This window comes from Hyperolius riggenbachi, chromosome 4 (assembly GCF_040937935.1).
Source record: "Hyperolius riggenbachi isolate aHypRig1 chromosome 4, aHypRig1.pri, whole genome shotgun sequence".
Classification (NCBI taxonomy): Eukaryota; Metazoa; Chordata; class Amphibia; order Anura; family Hyperoliidae; genus Hyperolius; species Hyperolius riggenbachi.
This window is the reverse complement of record NC_090649.1, coordinates 208,931,715-208,950,625: the sequence shown is the minus strand read 5'-3', so window position 1 is coordinate 208,950,625 and position 18,911 is coordinate 208,931,715. Positions and strand designations below refer to the sequence as shown.

Sequence of the window (18,911 nt, the reverse complement as noted above, 5' to 3'; positions counted from 1 at the left end):
TGGCCGAACACCATCAGGTGTTCGGCCGAACTCGAACATCACCCGAACAGGGTGATGTTCTGCAGAACCCGAACAGTGGCGAACACTGTTCGCCCAACACTACCACCAGGGCAGGAGGCAGCCTGTATAATACACTTTGTAAACATTACAAAGTGTATTATACACTTTGTATGCGGCGATCGTGGGGTTAACATCCCGCCGGCACTTCCGTATGGCCGGCGGGATGTTGCGGCGGGTGAGCGGAGCCAAGCGCAGGCGGAGGATCGCGCCACGGATGACGCGATCGCTCCGCCCATGCCCCTACAAGGACCGCCACCATTTGTCAATACGGCGGTCCTTGCGGGGTCCACTTCCCGGCCGCCAATTGTCAATATGGCGGTCGGGAAGTGGTTAAAGCACAAACACAGTAAGCAGAATGATAGCAAATAATACCCGGAATTTGTTCAGTGCTCGGCCCAAGGCTTCTATAGTCTCCATATCGAGGTGATTCGTAGGCTCATCAAGAATGTAAAAGTTTGGGCTGAAATAACACATAGGAAAGAGAGATTAATAGAAATACATTTATAGAAAAACTATTTATACATGTCACAGACCAGCGACACTAAAACAGAGTGTATGAATCCCATAAATGTCTAATAAGGTCACCTCCTGCAAAAACAAGATATTCATATAAGTACTTTAAAAATGTAGGTGGGTGAGATCAAAGTGAAAGCAAAGTAAGATCATGAGTTTCCTATCTGGTCAGTGAGCCACCCACTAGAACCATTAGTGAGATTTAGAGGGTGAGACACTGAAGGTCAGGCTAACAAAGGATACCTCAAAATCTGCATATTATTACTAAATTGCCTATAGCGGAGCATTAAAGGAACACAGAGGCTGCCGTCCTTATTCATTTATAAAAGAAAAGAAATTAAAAAAACAAGCAAACAAAAAAAAAAACAAAAAAAACCTTGCTTGGCTGTCTTCTATTAAGCCATATCAGAGGCAGACACCAGTCACAAGCATGCAGACTGTGAAATGAGGGATACCCAATATGTTCACAGAGAATGATTCACAAGCGGTATGCCCGACACTGTGTTGGGCATACCGCCGGCTGTCCCCAGGAGTCCCCAAGGATGATTTTTTGCGATCGAATAGTTGTAATATTTTCAGCTAGCACTAGGCTAGCTAGCAGTGGTCGGCATCCTTAGATTACTTTTGATCCCCCCCGATCACTGCTAAATACATTACCCCCCCCACCTGGATCCAGCGATGGCGCAGCCTCCCTGCACATATACAGTCCTCTCTATGGGGAGGATCGGGTCTGCGCATGACATCAGCGACGTAATGTTCGATCCTCTCCATAGAGAAGAGCTGAGCTGTCTGGAGAGGCTGCGCCGATCGCTGGATCCAGGCTGGGTAATGTATTTAGCGGCGATTGGGGGGGATAAAAAGTAATCTAAGGATGCCGACCACCACTGCTAGCTAGCCTAGTGCTAGCTGAAGATATTACAACTATTCGATTGCAAAAAACATCCTGGAGGACTGTCAGCTGCAAATCCTCCGGCGTGCGTAACGCCCAGGAGGTTAATGGAAAGTTTAGTTCTTAAAAAATGCAAAATTGGTCATGTAGGCCTTTGTCTACAGACACAGATCATTAAATGAATTGTGTGTAAGAGACCCGAGTGTGTGTATGTATGTATGTATGTATGTATGTATGTATGTATGTATGTATGTATGTATGTATGTATGTATGTATGTATGTATGTATGTATGTATGTATGTATGTATGTATGTATGTATGTATGTATGTATGTATGTATGTATGTATGTATATATATATATATATATATATATATATATATATATATATATATATATATATATATATATATATATATATCTATCTCATGTTATTCACAGCTGCACTGGGCAAGAAGTTACTGACACAGCTGTAGAGCAGCTCACAGAGCACTCAACTTTGCTTATTTGTGTAGCCCTAGACTTAGGGCTGGTGCACACCAGAGTGGTTCTTACCAGTTTTTTAAAACTCTTGCAGGGGAAAACCACTTGGCTTATGAAAGTGAATGGGATGGTGCACACCAGAGCAGTACGTTTTTCCCACAAACGCAAACTCAGGGGCTGCAGCATTTTTTTCAGACTTTAAAGTCTGAAAACCACTGCACCTGCATTGCCATGTCCTCACTCCCACTGATGTCACCAGGAGTGTACTGGGCAGGCACAGACCGTACTGGGCCTGCACAGTGCGCTCCTGGTTACATCAGCAGGAGCGCGGGCACGGCAACGCAGGCACAGTGTTTTTCAGACTTTAAAGTCTGAAATTCCAGAAGTGAACCGGAGGCGGGGCCAGAACATCAGTGAGTGGTTGAGCGGGCACAGGAGGTCTGCAGGGGACCATTAGGAGCCCCGGGTAAGTTCAACTCATTTTGCCCCGACACCCCCACCCCCACAGTATTCCTTTAAGCTAGGGCTACATGAGACTTTAAAGGACAACTGATGTGAGAAGAATATGGAGGTGGCCATATTCATTTCCTTTTAAAACAATACCAATTGCCTGGTAGCCCAGCTGATCTATTTGGCTGCAGTAGTGTTTGAATAACACCAGAAACAAAGCATGTAAACTTGTCTTGTCAGATCTGACAATAATGTCAGAAACACCTGATCTGCTGCATGCTTGTTCAGGGTGTATGACTAAAAGTATTAGAGGCAGAGGATCAGCAGGATAGCCAGGCAACTGGTATAGCTTAAAGGGACTCCGAGCTCAAAATAAAAATGAAATTGGTACTTACCTTGGGCTTTCTGCAGCCCACCGTAGGTCGGGAGGTCCCACGACGGCATCCTGGCTCTTCTCCTAGGCCTTCCCTCAGAAATGGCTGCCCGGCGGCTCCCTGCGACACTGGGCCCGAGTGTCAGGCTCCTGCTTACTCATCTGTCACTGCTGTCATCACATGCCGGCCGCCTCGCGTCATCACGGCGGCCGGCGTGAGACTATGGCGCATGCGCGATTAAAGCGCGCATGCGCAGTACCGTCACGCCGGCCGACGTGTGACGACAGCAGTGATGGATGAGGGAAGCAGGTGCCCGACATTCGGGCTCAGTGTTGCAGGGAGCCGCCGGGCAGCCATTTCTGAGGGAAGGCCTAGGAGAAGAGCCAGGACGCCGTCGTGGGACCTCCCGACCTAGGCCAGGCTACAGAAGCGAAAATCATGAACTCCTTGAAGATATTTGAAACACTGAACTTTAAAACGAGACAGTTAATAAAATAAAAGTAAAAAGTTTAGTTCTTAAAAAATGCAAAATTGGTCATGTAGGCCTTTGTCTACAGACACAGATCATTAAATGAATTGTGTGTAAGAGACCCGAGTGTGTGTATGTATGTATGTATGTATGTATGTATGTATGTATGTATGTATGTATGTATGTATGTATGTATGTATGTATGTATGTATGTATGTATATATATATATATATATATATATATATATATATATATATATATATCTATCTCATGTCATTCACAGCTGCACTGGGCAAGAAGTTACTGACACAGCTGTAGAGCAGCTCACAAAGCACTCAACTTTGCTTATTTGTGTAGCCCTAGACTTAGGGCTGGTGCACACCAGAGTGGTTCTTACCAGTTTTTTAAAACTCTTGCAGGGGGAAAACCGCTTGGCTTATGAAAGTGAATGGGATGGTGCACACCAGAGCAGTACGTTTTTCCCACAAACGCAAACTCAGGGGCTGCAGCATTTTTTTAGATTTCTGAGGCGTTTCTACCTCAATGTTAAAGTATAGGAAAGTGGAAAACCACTCTGAAAAAAAAAAAACTAGATCAGAGGAGTTTTGCAGGCGTTTTTGTTATAGAAGCTGTTCAGTAACAGCTTTACTGTAACAATATTTGTAATCAATCAAAAGAAAAAAGAAAGGAGTTCCAGCACGCTCTTAACTGCAGTAGGAGATGGGACTTAAACCTGATGCACCATTGAATGCGTAAGTGTGGTCTCTTTGAAGGGCGTGCACAGGCTGGGTGAAGTACAGCAAATCGATGTGGAAAGGGAGATGAGGTGTAGCCAGCACTGCGATTCAAATGATGTTTATTGAGATAAAAAGATGCACTTACAGTTTATTCAGGTTGGGTCAGCTTGTTCACCGCAGTGGAGGAAAGGATCCTTTCCCCCACTGCGGTGAACAAGCGCTAGACGCGCGAAACGGACGTCCGCAGGGGGATCTAGACCTGGCGCCCACCACATCCGCATCGCATCCTACCTGACCCAACCTGAATAAACTGTAAGTGCATCTTTTTATCTCAATAAACAATCATTTGAATCGCAGTGCTGGCTACACCTCATCTCCCTTTCCACATCGATTTGCTGTACTTCACCCAGCCTGTGCACGCCCTTCAAAGAGACCACACTTACGCATTCAATGGTGCATCAGGTTTAAGTCCCATCTCCTACTGCAGTTAAGAGCGTGCTGGAACTCCTTTCTTTTTTCTTTTGATTGATTACAAATATTGTTACAGTAAAGCTGTTACTGAACAGCTTCTATAACAAAAACGCCTGCAAAACTGCTCTGATCTAGTTTTTTTTTTTTCAGAGTGGTTTTCCACTTTCCTATACTTTAACATTGAGGTAGAAACGCCTCAGAAATCTAAAAAAATGCTGCAGCCCCCTGAGTTTGCGTTTGTGGGAAAAACGTACTGCTCTGGTGTGCACCATCCCATTCACTCCCTTTCCACAATATTTGTAATCAGCTACACAAAAAACGCTCCAAAAACCACTAGGCATGTTTAGAAAACAAGCCTAGAATCGCTCTGAAATCTGCTTCAAAAACCTCTAGCGTTTTGCAGATCGGCTATAGGTTTTTGGTTTGCACTGGGCCTTAAAGAGGATTTGTAAGGAAAAACAAAACAAAAAAAGGCCCCTGGGGGATACATACCTCGGGAGGGGGAAGCCTCTCGATCCTAATGAGGCTTAACCTGTCCCTTCATTCCAGTGCTGTCAGGCACCGAGGCAGTGCTGAGCTCCAGGAGGAAAACAATCCTGTGATAGTGTCTCGCAGACGCAGTAGCGGCTTTTGTTTGGGCTCAGACAAAAATAGCAGAGCCTGATCGGATACGCTCTGCGCAGGTGCAGACACCGCATGCCTGCGCAGAAGAGCAGATCCACTCAGGCTTGGCTATTTACTGGCCTGGCCTGAGGCCAGACGAAAGGCGCTACTTCTCCTGCACGAGGCTCACACAGGATTGTTATGATCCTGGAACTCAGCACTGACTGAACAGGAGGACAAAAAGGAGGGGGGAGCCCAAGTAGGATCCAGAGGTAAGTATACCCCATGGGCCCTTTGTTTTCCCCCTTACAGATCCTATTTAACTACTTTAGGACAAAGCTCACTGTTCTCCCCAGGCTCTTTTAGCCAGGTGCTTCACCCGGCTAGTTTTGATGGGCACCCGGCTGCCATCGGCTCACCTCCTCCTATACTATAAGCAGGGTTGCGCACAGAAGCAGCGGCCCTGCATTTCTCATACTGCCCCACCCGGCTTCTTTTTCATGCCACCTGGCTGGAAAAAAATTCTGGGGAGAACACTGATTAGCTTATTGAAATCTACGCCGTTTTGGTGGCCCCCTGGCTGGCAGGGCGTAGATTTCAATTAGCCGCCGCCGCTGCGCGCATCCACTGTTTCCGTCGCTCCCACCGATCTCGCTGCTCAATCCCAGTCTCTCGCTGCAGCTCACTTGCTCTGCCTGTCTCTATGACGGCAGAGCCCTGTAAGTGGGTCAGGAGCCAATTTCATTGGCTCCTGGTCCTGTCTTTCAATTTTAGCAATTTAAGCATTAGCTTACATTGAAAGACAGGGTCAGGAGCCAATGAAAGCGGCTCACAGGAACTATGCCGTCATAGAGACGGCAGAGTGGGTGGCCCAGGGTCCCGACGTGCGGCAGTGACGGCGATTGCGGCGGGTATGCAATGGCATATTCCTGTAACTTATCTTAGGCTCTGGAACCTAATCAGGTTTCCTCCAGTCCTGCGTTGATGCTCACAGACCCTCCAAAAATTACTGACAAGGGCTTGTTGATAATCTTATCCAGGGCCACTCTACTCTTCCAGGCAAAGAGGGGTCATACTTTGACTGCCATGCCAGAGCCGCTCGTGCACAAGTGGTTTCATGCTACCCCACAGGGGTGGTCACGCTTGTGCCAGAGAAGCGTGGCCCGATCAGCATCAGAGGACCAGAGAATAGTGCGGGAAGCCTCTGGAGAATCCAGAGGCTTTCCTCTCCTTAGGCAAGTATGTGTTTCTGAACCTGAGCTTTGGCTCTTTTCTATTTCCCTTTAGACACAGCTGTGGAACTACTTATTTGACAAGGGGTTTAGTTAGTTTGTTTATTTTGTTAGTTATGTATCAGCATTGCCTTTACCATGTCTTACCATGACATAGTCATCTGAGCAAACGCAACACGACTTTTCTGGCCTCCTGACAAGCTGGCCACTGGCCGGACTGCAAGTTCACCAGAGATCCCATAGCTGCCCAGCTGGTGGCGATATTCCTCCTCTGTTTTACCTAAGAGATGAGATTCCAATAAGCCCAGAAATGTTGCATTTAATCTTTAAAATGTCATTGCTTTAAGGAATAGCTCATCTTTTATTTATGCATCAATTAGAGGTGAAATTTACAAAGGAAACTGCATATTACATATTTAACCACTTGCCGACCGCCCACTGTAGATTGGCGGCAGCACAGTGGCAGCCCCAGGACCACGTAATGCAGAATGGCGTCGGGTCCTGGGACACTGTTTTGCCTGGGATGCGCGCGCATCTGCCGGCAATAGGCTCCGCCCACCCGCGACATCAACCCGCCGGCCAATCGGAAGCGCTGGCGGGTTGTTAACCCGACGATCGCTGCATAGGAAGCGTATAATACGCTTTGTAATGTTTACAAAGTGTAGTATACAGGCTGCCTCCTGCCCTGGTGGTCCCAGTGTTCGAGGGACCACCAGGGCAGGCTGCAGCCACCCTAGTCTGCACCCAAACACACTGATCTGCCCCCTGATCGCCCACAGCACCCCTCAGACCCCCCCCCCCTGCCCACCCTCCAGACCACTGTTTGCACCCAATCACCCCCCTAATCACCCATCAATCACCCCTGTCACTATCTGTCAACGCTATTTTTGTTTTGTCCCTAAACTGCCCCCTGGGAACTCCTGCTCACCCCCCCACCCTTCAGATTCTCCCCAGACCCCCCCATGTACTGTATGCATCTATCCCCCCCTGATCACCTGACAATCACCTGTCAATCACCCCCTGTCACTGCTACCCATCAATCACCCCCTGTCACTGCCACCCATCAATCAGCCCCTAACCTGCTCCTTGCGGGCAATCTGATCACCCACCCACACCATTAGATCGCCTGCAGACCCGACGTCAGATCACCTCCCAAGTGCACTGTTTACATCTGTTCTCTCCTCTAAACACCCACTAATTACCCATCAATCACCCTCTATCACCACCTGTCACTGTTACCCATCAGATTAGACCCTAATCTGCCCCTTGCGGGCACCCAATCACCTACCCACAAGCTCAGATTGCCCTCAGACCCCCCCCCTTATCAATTCGCCAGTGCATTATTAACCACTTAAGCTTAACTGGACGAAAATTTTCGTCCAGTTAGGCTGCGCGCGCTCCCGCACCCCCCCCCCCCCCCCGTGCGCGCCCCCGCTGCTGGCCGCTAGCCCACCGATGAGTGAAAGGGATTATAAATTCGCTGATCGGACCCCCCCGGAGAAAAGCCGACAGCGTCTCTTCAGACGCTGCGGCTTTTCTGAGCTCTGGTCTCCTTTCTTCTGCCTGGGAGCGAGATCGATCGCTCCCAGGACTTTTTGATTTTGGCCATCTTGTGGCCAAATAGCTAATTACACCAAAAACACTGAACACTGAATAAAATACATTTACAAACATTTACAATTCCCTGTTTACCTCTCACACCAAAAAATACCCACATACAAGTTTAAATAAAAAAAAAAAAAAAAAAAAAAAATTACAATAATAAAAAAACAAAAAAACAAAACATAAATAGTTACCTAGGGGTCTCAACTTTTTAAATATGCATGTCAAAGGAGTATATCAATATGATTTAATAAATTATGGGCTTCTAAATAGTGATGGACGCAAATTGAAAAAATGCACCTTTATTTCCAAATAAAATATTGTCGCCATACATTATGATAGGGACATAATTTTAACGGTGTAATACCCGGGGCATATGGGCAAATACAATACGTGAGTTTTAATTATGGAGGCACGTATTATTTTAAAACTATAATGGCTGAAAACTGAGAAATAATGAATTTTTTCCGTTTTTTTCTTATTCTTCCTGTTAAAATGCATTTACAGTAAAGTGGCTCTTAGCAAAATGTACCACCCACAGAAAGCCTAATTGGTGGCGGAAAAAACAAGATATAGATCAATTCATTGTGATGAGTAGTGATAAAGTTATTGGCAAATGAATGGGAGGTGAAAGTTGCTCGGATGTAAAAAAATTTCAACCCTTCGTGCTTAAGTGGTTAACATCTGTTCTTCCTTGTAATAACCCACTGATCACCTGTCAATCACCTATCAATCACCCCCTGTCACTGCCACCCATCAATCAGCCTCTAACCTGCCCCTTGCGGGCAATCTGATCACCCACCCACACCATTAGATCGCCTGCAGATCCGACGTCAGATCACCTCCCAAGTGCACTGTTTACATCTGTTCTCTCCTCTAAACACCCACTAATTACCCATCACCAACTGTCACTGCTACCCATCAGATTAGACCCCTATCTGCCCCTAGGGCACCCAATCACCCGCCCACACCCTCAGAACACCCTCAGACCCCAGCCCTGATCACCTCGCCAGTGCATTGCTTGCATCTATTCCCCCCACTAATCACACCTTGAGACACCCATCAATCACCTCCTGTCACCCCCTAGCACACCTATCCATCAAATCAGGCCCTAATTTGCCCCGTGTGGGGCACACTCTCAGATCCCCCTCAGACCCCCTTCCGATCACCTCCCCAGTGCATTGATTGCATCTATTTTCCCCTCTAACCACCCCCTGAGACACCCATCAATCACCTCCTGTCACCCCCCTAGCACTCCTATCCATCAGATCAGGCCCAATACAACCTGTCATGTAAGAGGCCACCCTGCTTACGACCGGTTCCACAAAATTCGCCCCCTCATAGACCACCTGCCATCAAAATTTGCAGATGCTTATACCCCTGAACAGTCATTTTGAGACATTTGGTTTCCAGACTACTCACGGTTTTGTGCCCGTAAAATGCCAGGGCAGTATAGGAACTCCACAAGTGACCCCTTTTTAGAAAAAAAGACACCCCAAGGTATTCTGTTAGGTGTATGACGAGTTCATAGAAGATTTTATTTTTTGTCAAAAGTTAGCGGAAATTGATTTTTATTGTTTTTTCACTAACTTGTGACAAAAAAATAAGATCTTCTATGAACTCATCATACACCTAACGGAATACCTTGGGGTGTCTTCTTTCTAAAATGGGGTCACTTGTGGCGTTCCTATACTGCCCTGGCATTTTAGGAGCCCTAAACCGTGAGGAGTAGTCTAGAAAACAAATGCCTCAAAATGACCTGTGAATAGGACGTTGGGCCCCTTAGCGCACCTAGGTTGCAAAAAAGTGTCACACGTGGTATCGCCGTACTCAGGAGAAGTAGTATAATGTGTTTTGGGCTGTATTTTTACACATATCCATGCTGGGTGGGAGAAATCTCTCTGTAAATGGACAATTGTGTGTAAAAAAAAAAATCTAAAATTTGTCATTTACAGAGATATTTCTCCCATCCAGCATTGGTATATGTAAAAATACACCACAAAACACATTATACTACTTCTCCTGAGTACGGCGATACCACATGTGTGGCACTTTTTTGCAGCCTAACTGCGCTAAGGGGCCCAAAGTCCAATGAGTACCTTTAGGATTTCACAGGTCATTTTGAGACATTTGAGTTCAAGACTACTCCTCACAGTTTAGGGCCCCTAAAATGCCAGGGCAGTATAGGAACCCCACAAGTGACCCCATTTTAGAAAGAAGACACCCCAAGGTATTCTGTTAGGTGTATGACGAGCTCATAGAAGATTTTATTTTTTTGTCACAAGTTAGCGGAAATTGATTTGTATTGGTTTTTTTTTCACAAAGTGTCAATTTGCGCTAACTTGTGACCAAAAAAAAAAAATCTTCTATGAACTCACCATACTCCTAACAGAATACCTTGGGGTGTCTTCTTTCTAAAATGGGGTCACTTGTGGGGTTCCTATACTGCCCTGGCATTTTAGGGGCCCTCCTAAACCGTGAGGAGTAGTCTAGAATCCAAATGCCTCAAAATGACCTGTGAATAGGACGTTAGGCCCCTTAGCGCACCTAGGTTGCAAAAAAGTGTCACACATGTGGTATCGCCGTACTCAGGAGAAGTAGTATAATGTGTTTTGGGGTGTATTTTTACACATACCCATGCTGGGTGGGAGAAATCTCTCTGTAAATTGACAATGGTGTGAAAAAAAAAAATCAAAAAATTGTCATTTACAGAGATATTTCTCCCACCCAGCATGGGTATGTGTAAAAATACACCACAAAACACATTATACTACTTCTCCTGAGTACAGCGGTACCACATGTGTGGCACATTTTTGCACTTTAACTGCGCTAAGGGGCCCAAAGTCCAATGAGTACCTTTAGGATTTCACACGTCATTTTGCGACATTTGGTTTCAAGGCTACTCCTCACGGTTTAGGGCCCCTAAAATGCCAGGGCAGTATAGGAACCCCACAAATGACCCCATTTTAGAAAGAAGACACACCAAGGTATTCCGTTAGGAGTATGGTGAGTTCATAGAAGATTTTATTTTTTGTCACAAGTTAGCGGAAAATGACACTTTGTGAAAAACAACAATTAAAATCAATTTCTGCTTACTTGTGACAAAAAATAAAATCTTCTATGAACTCACCATACTCCTAACGGAATACCTTCGGGTGTCTTCTTTCTAAAATGGGGTCATTTGTGGGGTTCCTATACTGCCCTGGCATTTTAGGGGCCCTAAACCGTGAGGAGTAGTCTTGAAACCAAATGTCGCAAAATGACCTGTGAAATCCTAAAGGTACTCATTGGACTTTGGGCCCCTTAGCGCAGTTAGGCTGCAAAAAAGTGCCACACATGTGGTATCACCGTACTTAGGAGAAGTAGTATAATGTGTTTTGGGGTGTATTTTTACATATACCCATGCTGGGTGGGAGAAATATCTCTGTAAATGACAATTTTTTGATTTTTTTTTTTACACACAATTGTCCATTTACAGAGATATTTCTCCCACTCAGCATGGGTATATGTAAAAATACACCCCAAAACACATTATACTACTTCTCCTGAGTACGGCGATACCACAATGTGTTTTGGGGTGTATTTTTACATATACCCATGCTGAGTGGGAGAAATATCTCTGTAAATGGACAATTGTGTGTAAAAAAAAATCAAAAAATTGTCATTTACAGAGATATTTCTCCCACCCAGCATGGGTATGTGTAAAAATACACCCCAAAACACATTATACTACTTCTCCTGAGTACGGCAATACCACGTGTGGCACTTTTTTGCAGCCTAACTGCGCTAAGGGGCCATAAGTCCAATGAGTACCTTTAGGCTTTACAGGGGTGCTTACAATTTAGCACCCCCCAAAATGCCAGGACAGTAAACACACCCCACAAAAGACCCCATTTTGAAAAGTAGACACTTCAAGGTATTCAAAGAGGAGCATAGTGAGTCCGTGGCAGATTTCATTTTTTTTTTGTCGCAAGTTAGAAGAAATGGAAACTTTTTTTCCCCCTTTTTTTTGTCACAAAGTGTCATTTTCCGCTAACTTGTGACAAAAAATAAAATCTTCTATGAACTCACCATGCCTCTCAGTGAATACTTTGGGATGCCTTCTTTCCAAAATGGGGTCATTTGGGGGGTATTTATATTATCCTGAAATTTTAGCACCTCATGAAACATGACAGGTGCTCAGAAAAGTCGGAGATGCTTCAAAATAGGAAAATTTCACTTTTTGCACCATAGTTTGTAAACGCTATAACTTTTACCCAAACCAATAAATATACACTGAATGGGTTTTTTTTAATCAAAGACATGTAGCAGAATAACTTTCGCGCTCAAATGTATAGGAAATTTTACTTTATTTGAAAAATGTCAGCACAGAAAGTAAAAAAAAAAAAAAAGGTTTTTTTTACAAAATTCATGTCTTTTTTGATGAATATAATAAAAAGTAAAAATCGCAGCAGCAATCAAATAGCACCAAAAGAAAGCTGTATTAGTGACAAGAAAAGGAGGTAAAATTCATTTAGATGGTAGGTTGTATGACCGAGCAATAAACCGTTAAAGCTGCAGTGGTCTGAATGGAAAAAAAGGCTCTGGTCCTTAAGGGGTTTTATGACTGCAGTCCTTAAGTGGTTAAACTTAAAAACAAAAACTATTACATTATGCAATATACAAAAATTAAATTACCTGGTGTATGGGACATGTACCCCTTCCCTAGCAGTCTGACCCTCCTCACCTACATCCCTCCTCCCTGTTGCTTCTACAATTTCCCATCAAAGCCCATACAGAACAATTACCTGGAAACCGTTTTGCCAGAAGTTCCACTGCACTTATGTTAAGGTCCAGTTGATCAATATGGTGTTGACTGAAATAACCGATCTTCAGATTCCTGAAGGCAGTAAAAAAGACAGAAAGGAAACTAGAAATTAAAGTGCGCACTCACATTTCAAGCAGATAAGTAAAGCATTGTACACATGTACAATGCATGCCGCCCGGCAGATATCGGGACTCAATCACTCAGGCAACAGTGCAGGGCTGTGGCTGTATAGACAAAATGCTAGCCTCAAGGCTAACGACTCATTCTGTTGATACACAGGGGGAAGGAAGGTCAAAAAAGCAGCACACGAGGAGCATCCCACAGAAGACGTTGTGTTAATGACCAGAACAATGCCCTTGGCCAGCGCTCCGCCAAGTCGATCTGCCAGACGGATCGCTTACCGACGTGCTGAGGGGGATCTGGAGGTTGCTGTGCACACGCTAGGTTCTCTGCAGAGGTATCGGTTGCCGCAGCTGAGTTTAATCTAGCGTGCGTACACAGTTTAAGAGAAGTAACCTGATCTCTGATTACGCATTTATTTGTAAACGTACAATATGGTCCAATATATGTTGGCCACCACTTTCCTATTGCAAAGTTTGCCACAGGAATGTTTCTCACACGACTCACCTGTGTGCATGCCGGATACCCTGCACAGGAGACAGTTCTCCCAATAGCAGCTTCAACATGGTGGATTTTCCAGCTCCATTCTCTCCCACCTGTAACAAGAAATAAAGAATCTCAACATATGATTCGCTAACAGATTGACTTCTGAAGATTGTGTGGGAGATTAGCATTTACCACACAGATTCGAGACTCCAGATCCGCCGAGACAGAAAGCTTCTTAAAGACCGGGCAGTCTGAGGAATACCAGAAATCAACTTCATCCAGCTGTAGAATAGGGGGAGAAAACTTCTCAAAACCATCAGGAAACCTATAAGAATTGCAGACACGAATGGAAAAACTAATTATAAAAAAAAGAAGCAAAAAGGCTTTTAGAAATTTAGGTTTCCGGTTTCAAGAGTCTCACCTTAATATCACCTCAGTATCTTTATCTACAGGTTTGAGTTCTGGCCTTAAGAGAACAAAAGAAAAGAAAAAAAAATTATATTGGGTTGCTTTCCCATCCTGTTCAGTTACCCCAAATAAGATGAATGTTATCAACTTACAGTCTCTCCAACAGTTTTAGTTTACTCTGCACCTGAGATGCCCGGTTGGCATTATACCGAAACCGATCAATAAAAACCTGTAGCAATTAGAAAAAGTGAAATTGTTCAACCAATTTATTTTCTAGTACTTTTTCTGCATAATAATCACTTCCAAATATGTTCATATTTAAAGCCAAACAGCTAATTATACAGAGGACAAAGGGTAACCAAAACGTCAAAAATGTTATAAAGTTGTCAGTTTACAAGTCCGAATAAGAGTGGCACCATTAATTGAAAAGAGAATATAAAGGAAAGAGCCAATTCATACACATCTGGAAGATGCAATACAGATTAGTGTTTCTAAAGGTGGCCACACAGGAGTTGGCCACCATAAGTCGATTGGGAGTGGTGGATTTTTCTGATTCATTTTTATGAAAACTGAAGGGTGCAGGGTAGATTGACAATTTCTTAATGTACAAACCCAAGAATTTTTTTCAGAGTTTCCAATAATTCATTTTCATAATTGGGGAAAAATTGAACAAACGTGTGGTACACTGGCCGGATTTTTCAAATGTAACAATCAGAAAAAGGGATTGTAATCCTTGGATTGAAAGGAAATAAAAAAAATAAACTATATGACAATTTGTGGCTAGCTACGTTTTTTTCCAGTCAGATCTAGAAAAGCTTACATTCCCCTGCTTTGAATCAATGTGAACCAGGAAAGAATTGTTTTCTGAGTAATTGAATTTCATTGTAAAGCTGTAGACGTAGAAATTTTTATGGTTACCTGTATGTGTTCACGATACTGTTGCTGGGCTTCAAACTCTCTTTGTTGATTCTTCAGACGCTCCTCCTTGGTCTTTAAAAAGCTTTCAAAGTTGCCACGGTACCCCTCCAACCTTTGGCTATGTAGATGTAAAATGTCTGTGGCAACTGCATTAAGGAAGTTTCGGTCATGGGAGACTACTAGGATAGTTGAGGGCCAGGTCTATAAAAGAGGGGGAAAAAAAAAATACTAAATAAAAGTTCAAAGGCGAACTCTGAAATGCAAGTAGGGAAACCCCATTATACAGACCTGTAAGTAATTTTCCAACCACAGAATGGCTCGCACATCCAACATGTTTGTAGGCTCTAATCAAAATTAAAAGAAAAACTCCATTATTAGGAATGTACTGAGATGTCACGGAGCAGGATAGTGATCAGTCCCAGTCTTTAAAGGAAACCAGAGACGTCAAAATAAAGATTTGAGTTACCCAGGGTCTTCTGCATGCGCAGAAGACCTCGACTGACACAACTTAGCCAGTTCCCGGGGCTGATGGTGGCTGAATAGTTTCACGCGAGAGGATGGTGAGGGACTCAGCTGTGCTTATGGGGCTGGAGGAAGCCCCAGGTAAGTATCAAATATTTATTTTATGGCGACTCTGGTACACTTTAAAATAGACTCAATCAGTCCCATATTGTACAAGAAAGTGGTGGACAATTTCACCACTCATATAGCATTAAGTATAGAACTTATTTCAATAAAATACAAGAAACTAGTCATTTAAAAAAACAAACAAAAAACAAAACAAAAAAAAAAAAACTGTCTATGCGGGTGTCTTTGCTGATCCCTTCCACACACAATCAATATCTTTCCAACACAAATAGTTTATCTGTGTTGGATGGGTGGGGTGTAGCTAGCCCTGTAACACAGACCAGTGGTATCTAGTTCAATGACTGGTACACTAAATCACACAATTAGACGGCCACATGTGTTTGCCTACGATACGGCCGACTATCTGTGTGGTTTAGTGCACCAATCATTGAACTAGATTCCACTGATCTATATTATAGGGCTAACTACACCCCACCCATCCAATACATAAGAAGTGTGTGTGTGTGTGTGTGTGTGTGTGTGTGTGTGTGTGTGTGTGTGTGTGTGTGTGTGTGTCATTTTAATTAAACAATTGAGGTGTATGGTGCACTGCTTTAAAGAGACACTGAAGCGAAAAAAAAATGATGATTTTATGATTTGTATGTGTAGTACAGCTAAGAAAAAAAACATTAAGATCAGATACATCAGTCTAATTGTTTCCAGTGCAGGAAGAGTTGAGAAACTCCAGTTGTTATCTCTATGCAAAAAAGCTATTAAGCTCTCCCGACCAACTTGGTCGTGGAGAGGGCTGTTATCTGACTTTTATTATCTCAACTGTAATTGAACTGTTTACTTTTCCTCTGCTAGAGGAGAGGTCATTACTTCACAGACTGCTCTGAAAGACTCATTTTGAATGCTGAGTGTTGTGTAATCTGGACATATTATAGAGTGATGCAATGTTAGAAAAAACACTATATACCTGAAAATAAAAATATGAGAATATTTTCTTTGCTGCTAATCTTCTAGTAATTATTCATAGTACACAACCAATTCATTATATTGTATATTTTTTTTCGCTTCAGTGGCTCTTTAAGTACTCTACCGGCCAACTGAACTCCATGTGTTTGCCTACAAAACGGCCATCTAATTGTGTGGATTAGTGTACCAATCATTGAACTAGATACCACTGGTCTATGTTCAGGGCTCGCTACACCCCACCCGTCCGACACAGATAAACTATACGTGTTGGAAAGATATCGATTCTATGTGTGTGTGGGATCAGCAAAGACACCCGCATAGACAGTGTTTTTTTTTTTTAAATGACTACCGTAGTTCCTTGTATCTTTTTTTTTTTTTTAATTTCAAATAATTTTTATTGAGACAATAAGCAAGTATACAACAATGCTTTCATCAATAGCAGTAATATATCAAAATCAAACAACAGGGAATATTTTCTTAATAAAAGAACACATATATAGATCAATACCAGCCTATATTGTTGAAAAGAATATCAAGGATAATAAACCTACTTAGTCTCATTTACCCTTATAAACCCCTTTCCCTTCCTTCCCGCCTCTCTCTCCCAGTGGATCCAGAGCAGTTCCTTGTATCTTATTGAAATAAGTTCTATACTTAAATGCTATATGAGTGGTGAAATTGTCAACCTCTTTCCTTATAGGAGTGATCGAGTCAATTACCGACTCCCGTGTTGCATACGATTATCTCCTGTACGCCTATCGGTATTGTTACATTTTACAATAGCCCTGCCCCCATTGTTTCCTGTATACTGTAAAACTGGAAATCTATGCAAGCCCCTCTCCATTGTGAAGCATCATATGGTGATGTACAGTGCAGGACAGTTACAAGAACAGTTTTACAAGGTACAAAACATCAATAGGCACCCCAGCCTCACTAATATTTTATGTCTGATTGCCCAAAATTAAATAGAAATTACTTAAAGGACAACTGAATTGAGAGGCATGTGGAGGCTGCCATATTTATTTTCTTTTAAACAATATCAGTTGCCTGGCAGTCCTACTGATCTATTTGGCTGCAGTAGTGTCTGAACAACACCAGAAACAAGCATGCAGCTAATCTTGTCAGATCTGACAATAATGTCTGAAAGAATTAGAGGCAGACGTTCAGCAGGACTGCCAGACAATTGGCATTGCTTAAAAGGAAATAAATATGGCAGCCTCCATAACCCTCTCGCTTCAGTTGTCATTTAACAGCAGCATCCTCCACACTGAACACTTATCATCCTACACACCACCAGTTTTTGGGGGGGGAAAAAAAAAAGGGGGAGAAAATGGTATGGTTATTTTACAAATAAGCCAGTCGAACAGCAAGTAGAGTACAGCCTGCTGTCCTGAAAAATAAACAGAAAGCAAAACTCCTTTATCCTGGGAAGGAGGGGGGGGGGGGGGGGGAAACAAAGGCTGCCGATAGCATTTAAGTGCTGAAAAGTTAACATTTTGAAACTTAATAAAACAGATTTTATATCAGACCGTCACGGCTACCTTTCAGAATTCAGTCTTACAAATTAAACCCTAAAGAGACCATGGTTCTAGGTTAATAAGGTTTTATTTACCATTAGTACTATATACAATTTCAGAATCTTATTTTCCCTTTAGGTTTGCTTTAAAATGGACTGTTACATGCATTGGTTTTGTGCATTTTGGTTCAATACATACAAACACACACGTAAAAGGGATGCATGAAAAAGCACTTCCCAGGAGATTGCCACCAGAACCATTCCATCATCCCTCCAAGCATCCCAAGGGAGGCATGAGTGGCAGTTTGGAGACACATCACCAACAGGAGTTTCACACCCGCAAGCTGGGTCATATAACACACACACACACATATACATATACACATATATATATATATATATATATATATATATATATATATATATATATATATATATATATATATATATATATATATATATATATATATATATATAGATTTGTGGTAGGATAAGTAGGGCAGTAGAAGAGACAAGAGAGGGTATTCAAGTAAAATCAAGTTACCTGAAGTAAATGGTTTTAGAGCACACAGGTTACTACAATTCAGCAAAGGCGTGTCTAGGTGATATGGTGCCCATGGCAAACCCTGAAATTGCACCGCCAGGGCACAGGGTGGCTGGGTCTGGGCACAGGACGGCTGGGTCTGGGCACAGGGTGGCAGACCCAGAGTGGCTGGGTCTGGGTTCAGGGTGGCTGGGGCAGAGGCTGAGTCTGGGCGCAGGGTGGCTGGGACAGGGAGCAGAGTGGCTGGGTCTGGCCACAGGGTGCGTCTGGGTACAGGGTGGCTGGGGCAGGGTGCATCTGGGTGCAGGGTGGTTGGGCAGAGAGATTGGGTCTGGGCACAGGGTGGGTCTGAGTTCAGGGTGGCTGGGGCAGAGAGGCTGGGTCTGAGCGCAGAGTGGCTGGGACAGGGAGCAGAGTGGCTGGGTTTGGGCCGCAGGGTGGGTCTGGGTACAGGGTGGCTGGGACAATGGCTGGGTCTGGGTGCAGGGTGGCTGGGGCACAGAGGCTGGGTCTGGGTGCAGGTTAGCTGGGACAGGGTGCAAAGTCGCAGGGTCTGGGCGCAGGGTGGCTAGGACAGGGACAGGTGGCTGGGTCAAAGTAGCTGGGTGAAGGGTAGCCGAGTCTGAGCGCAGGCTGGGTGCCATCACAGACCTAAATCCTGGTGTCACTCGCTCCCCCGCCGCA

The 18,911-nt window shown here is 43.8% G+C and overlaps 1 protein-coding gene across 1 annotated transcript in view; it reads right to left on the bottom strand.

Annotated features, from left to right (window-relative positions):
- Positions 1-18,911, bottom strand: part of ABCF3 (ATP binding cassette subfamily F member 3) — a 58,130-nt gene that overhangs the window by 16,810 nt on the left and 22,409 nt on the right. Inside the window, exons 12-20 of the mRNA XM_068281304.1 lie at positions 14,911-14,966; positions 14,623-14,823; positions 13,857-13,933; positions 13,718-13,762; positions 13,489-13,621; positions 13,318-13,406; positions 12,671-12,762; positions 6,429-6,561; positions 433-520 (exon numbers count right to left, since the gene is read on the bottom strand). Coding sequence (XP_068137405.1) covers positions 433-520; positions 6,429-6,561; positions 12,671-12,762; positions 13,318-13,406; positions 13,489-13,621; positions 13,718-13,762; positions 13,857-13,933; positions 14,623-14,823; positions 14,911-14,966 — 914 coding nt within the window. The remainder of the gene's footprint in view (positions 1-432; positions 521-6,428; positions 6,562-12,670; positions 12,763-13,317; positions 13,407-13,488; positions 13,622-13,717; positions 13,763-13,856; positions 13,934-14,622; positions 14,824-14,910; positions 14,967-18,911) is intronic.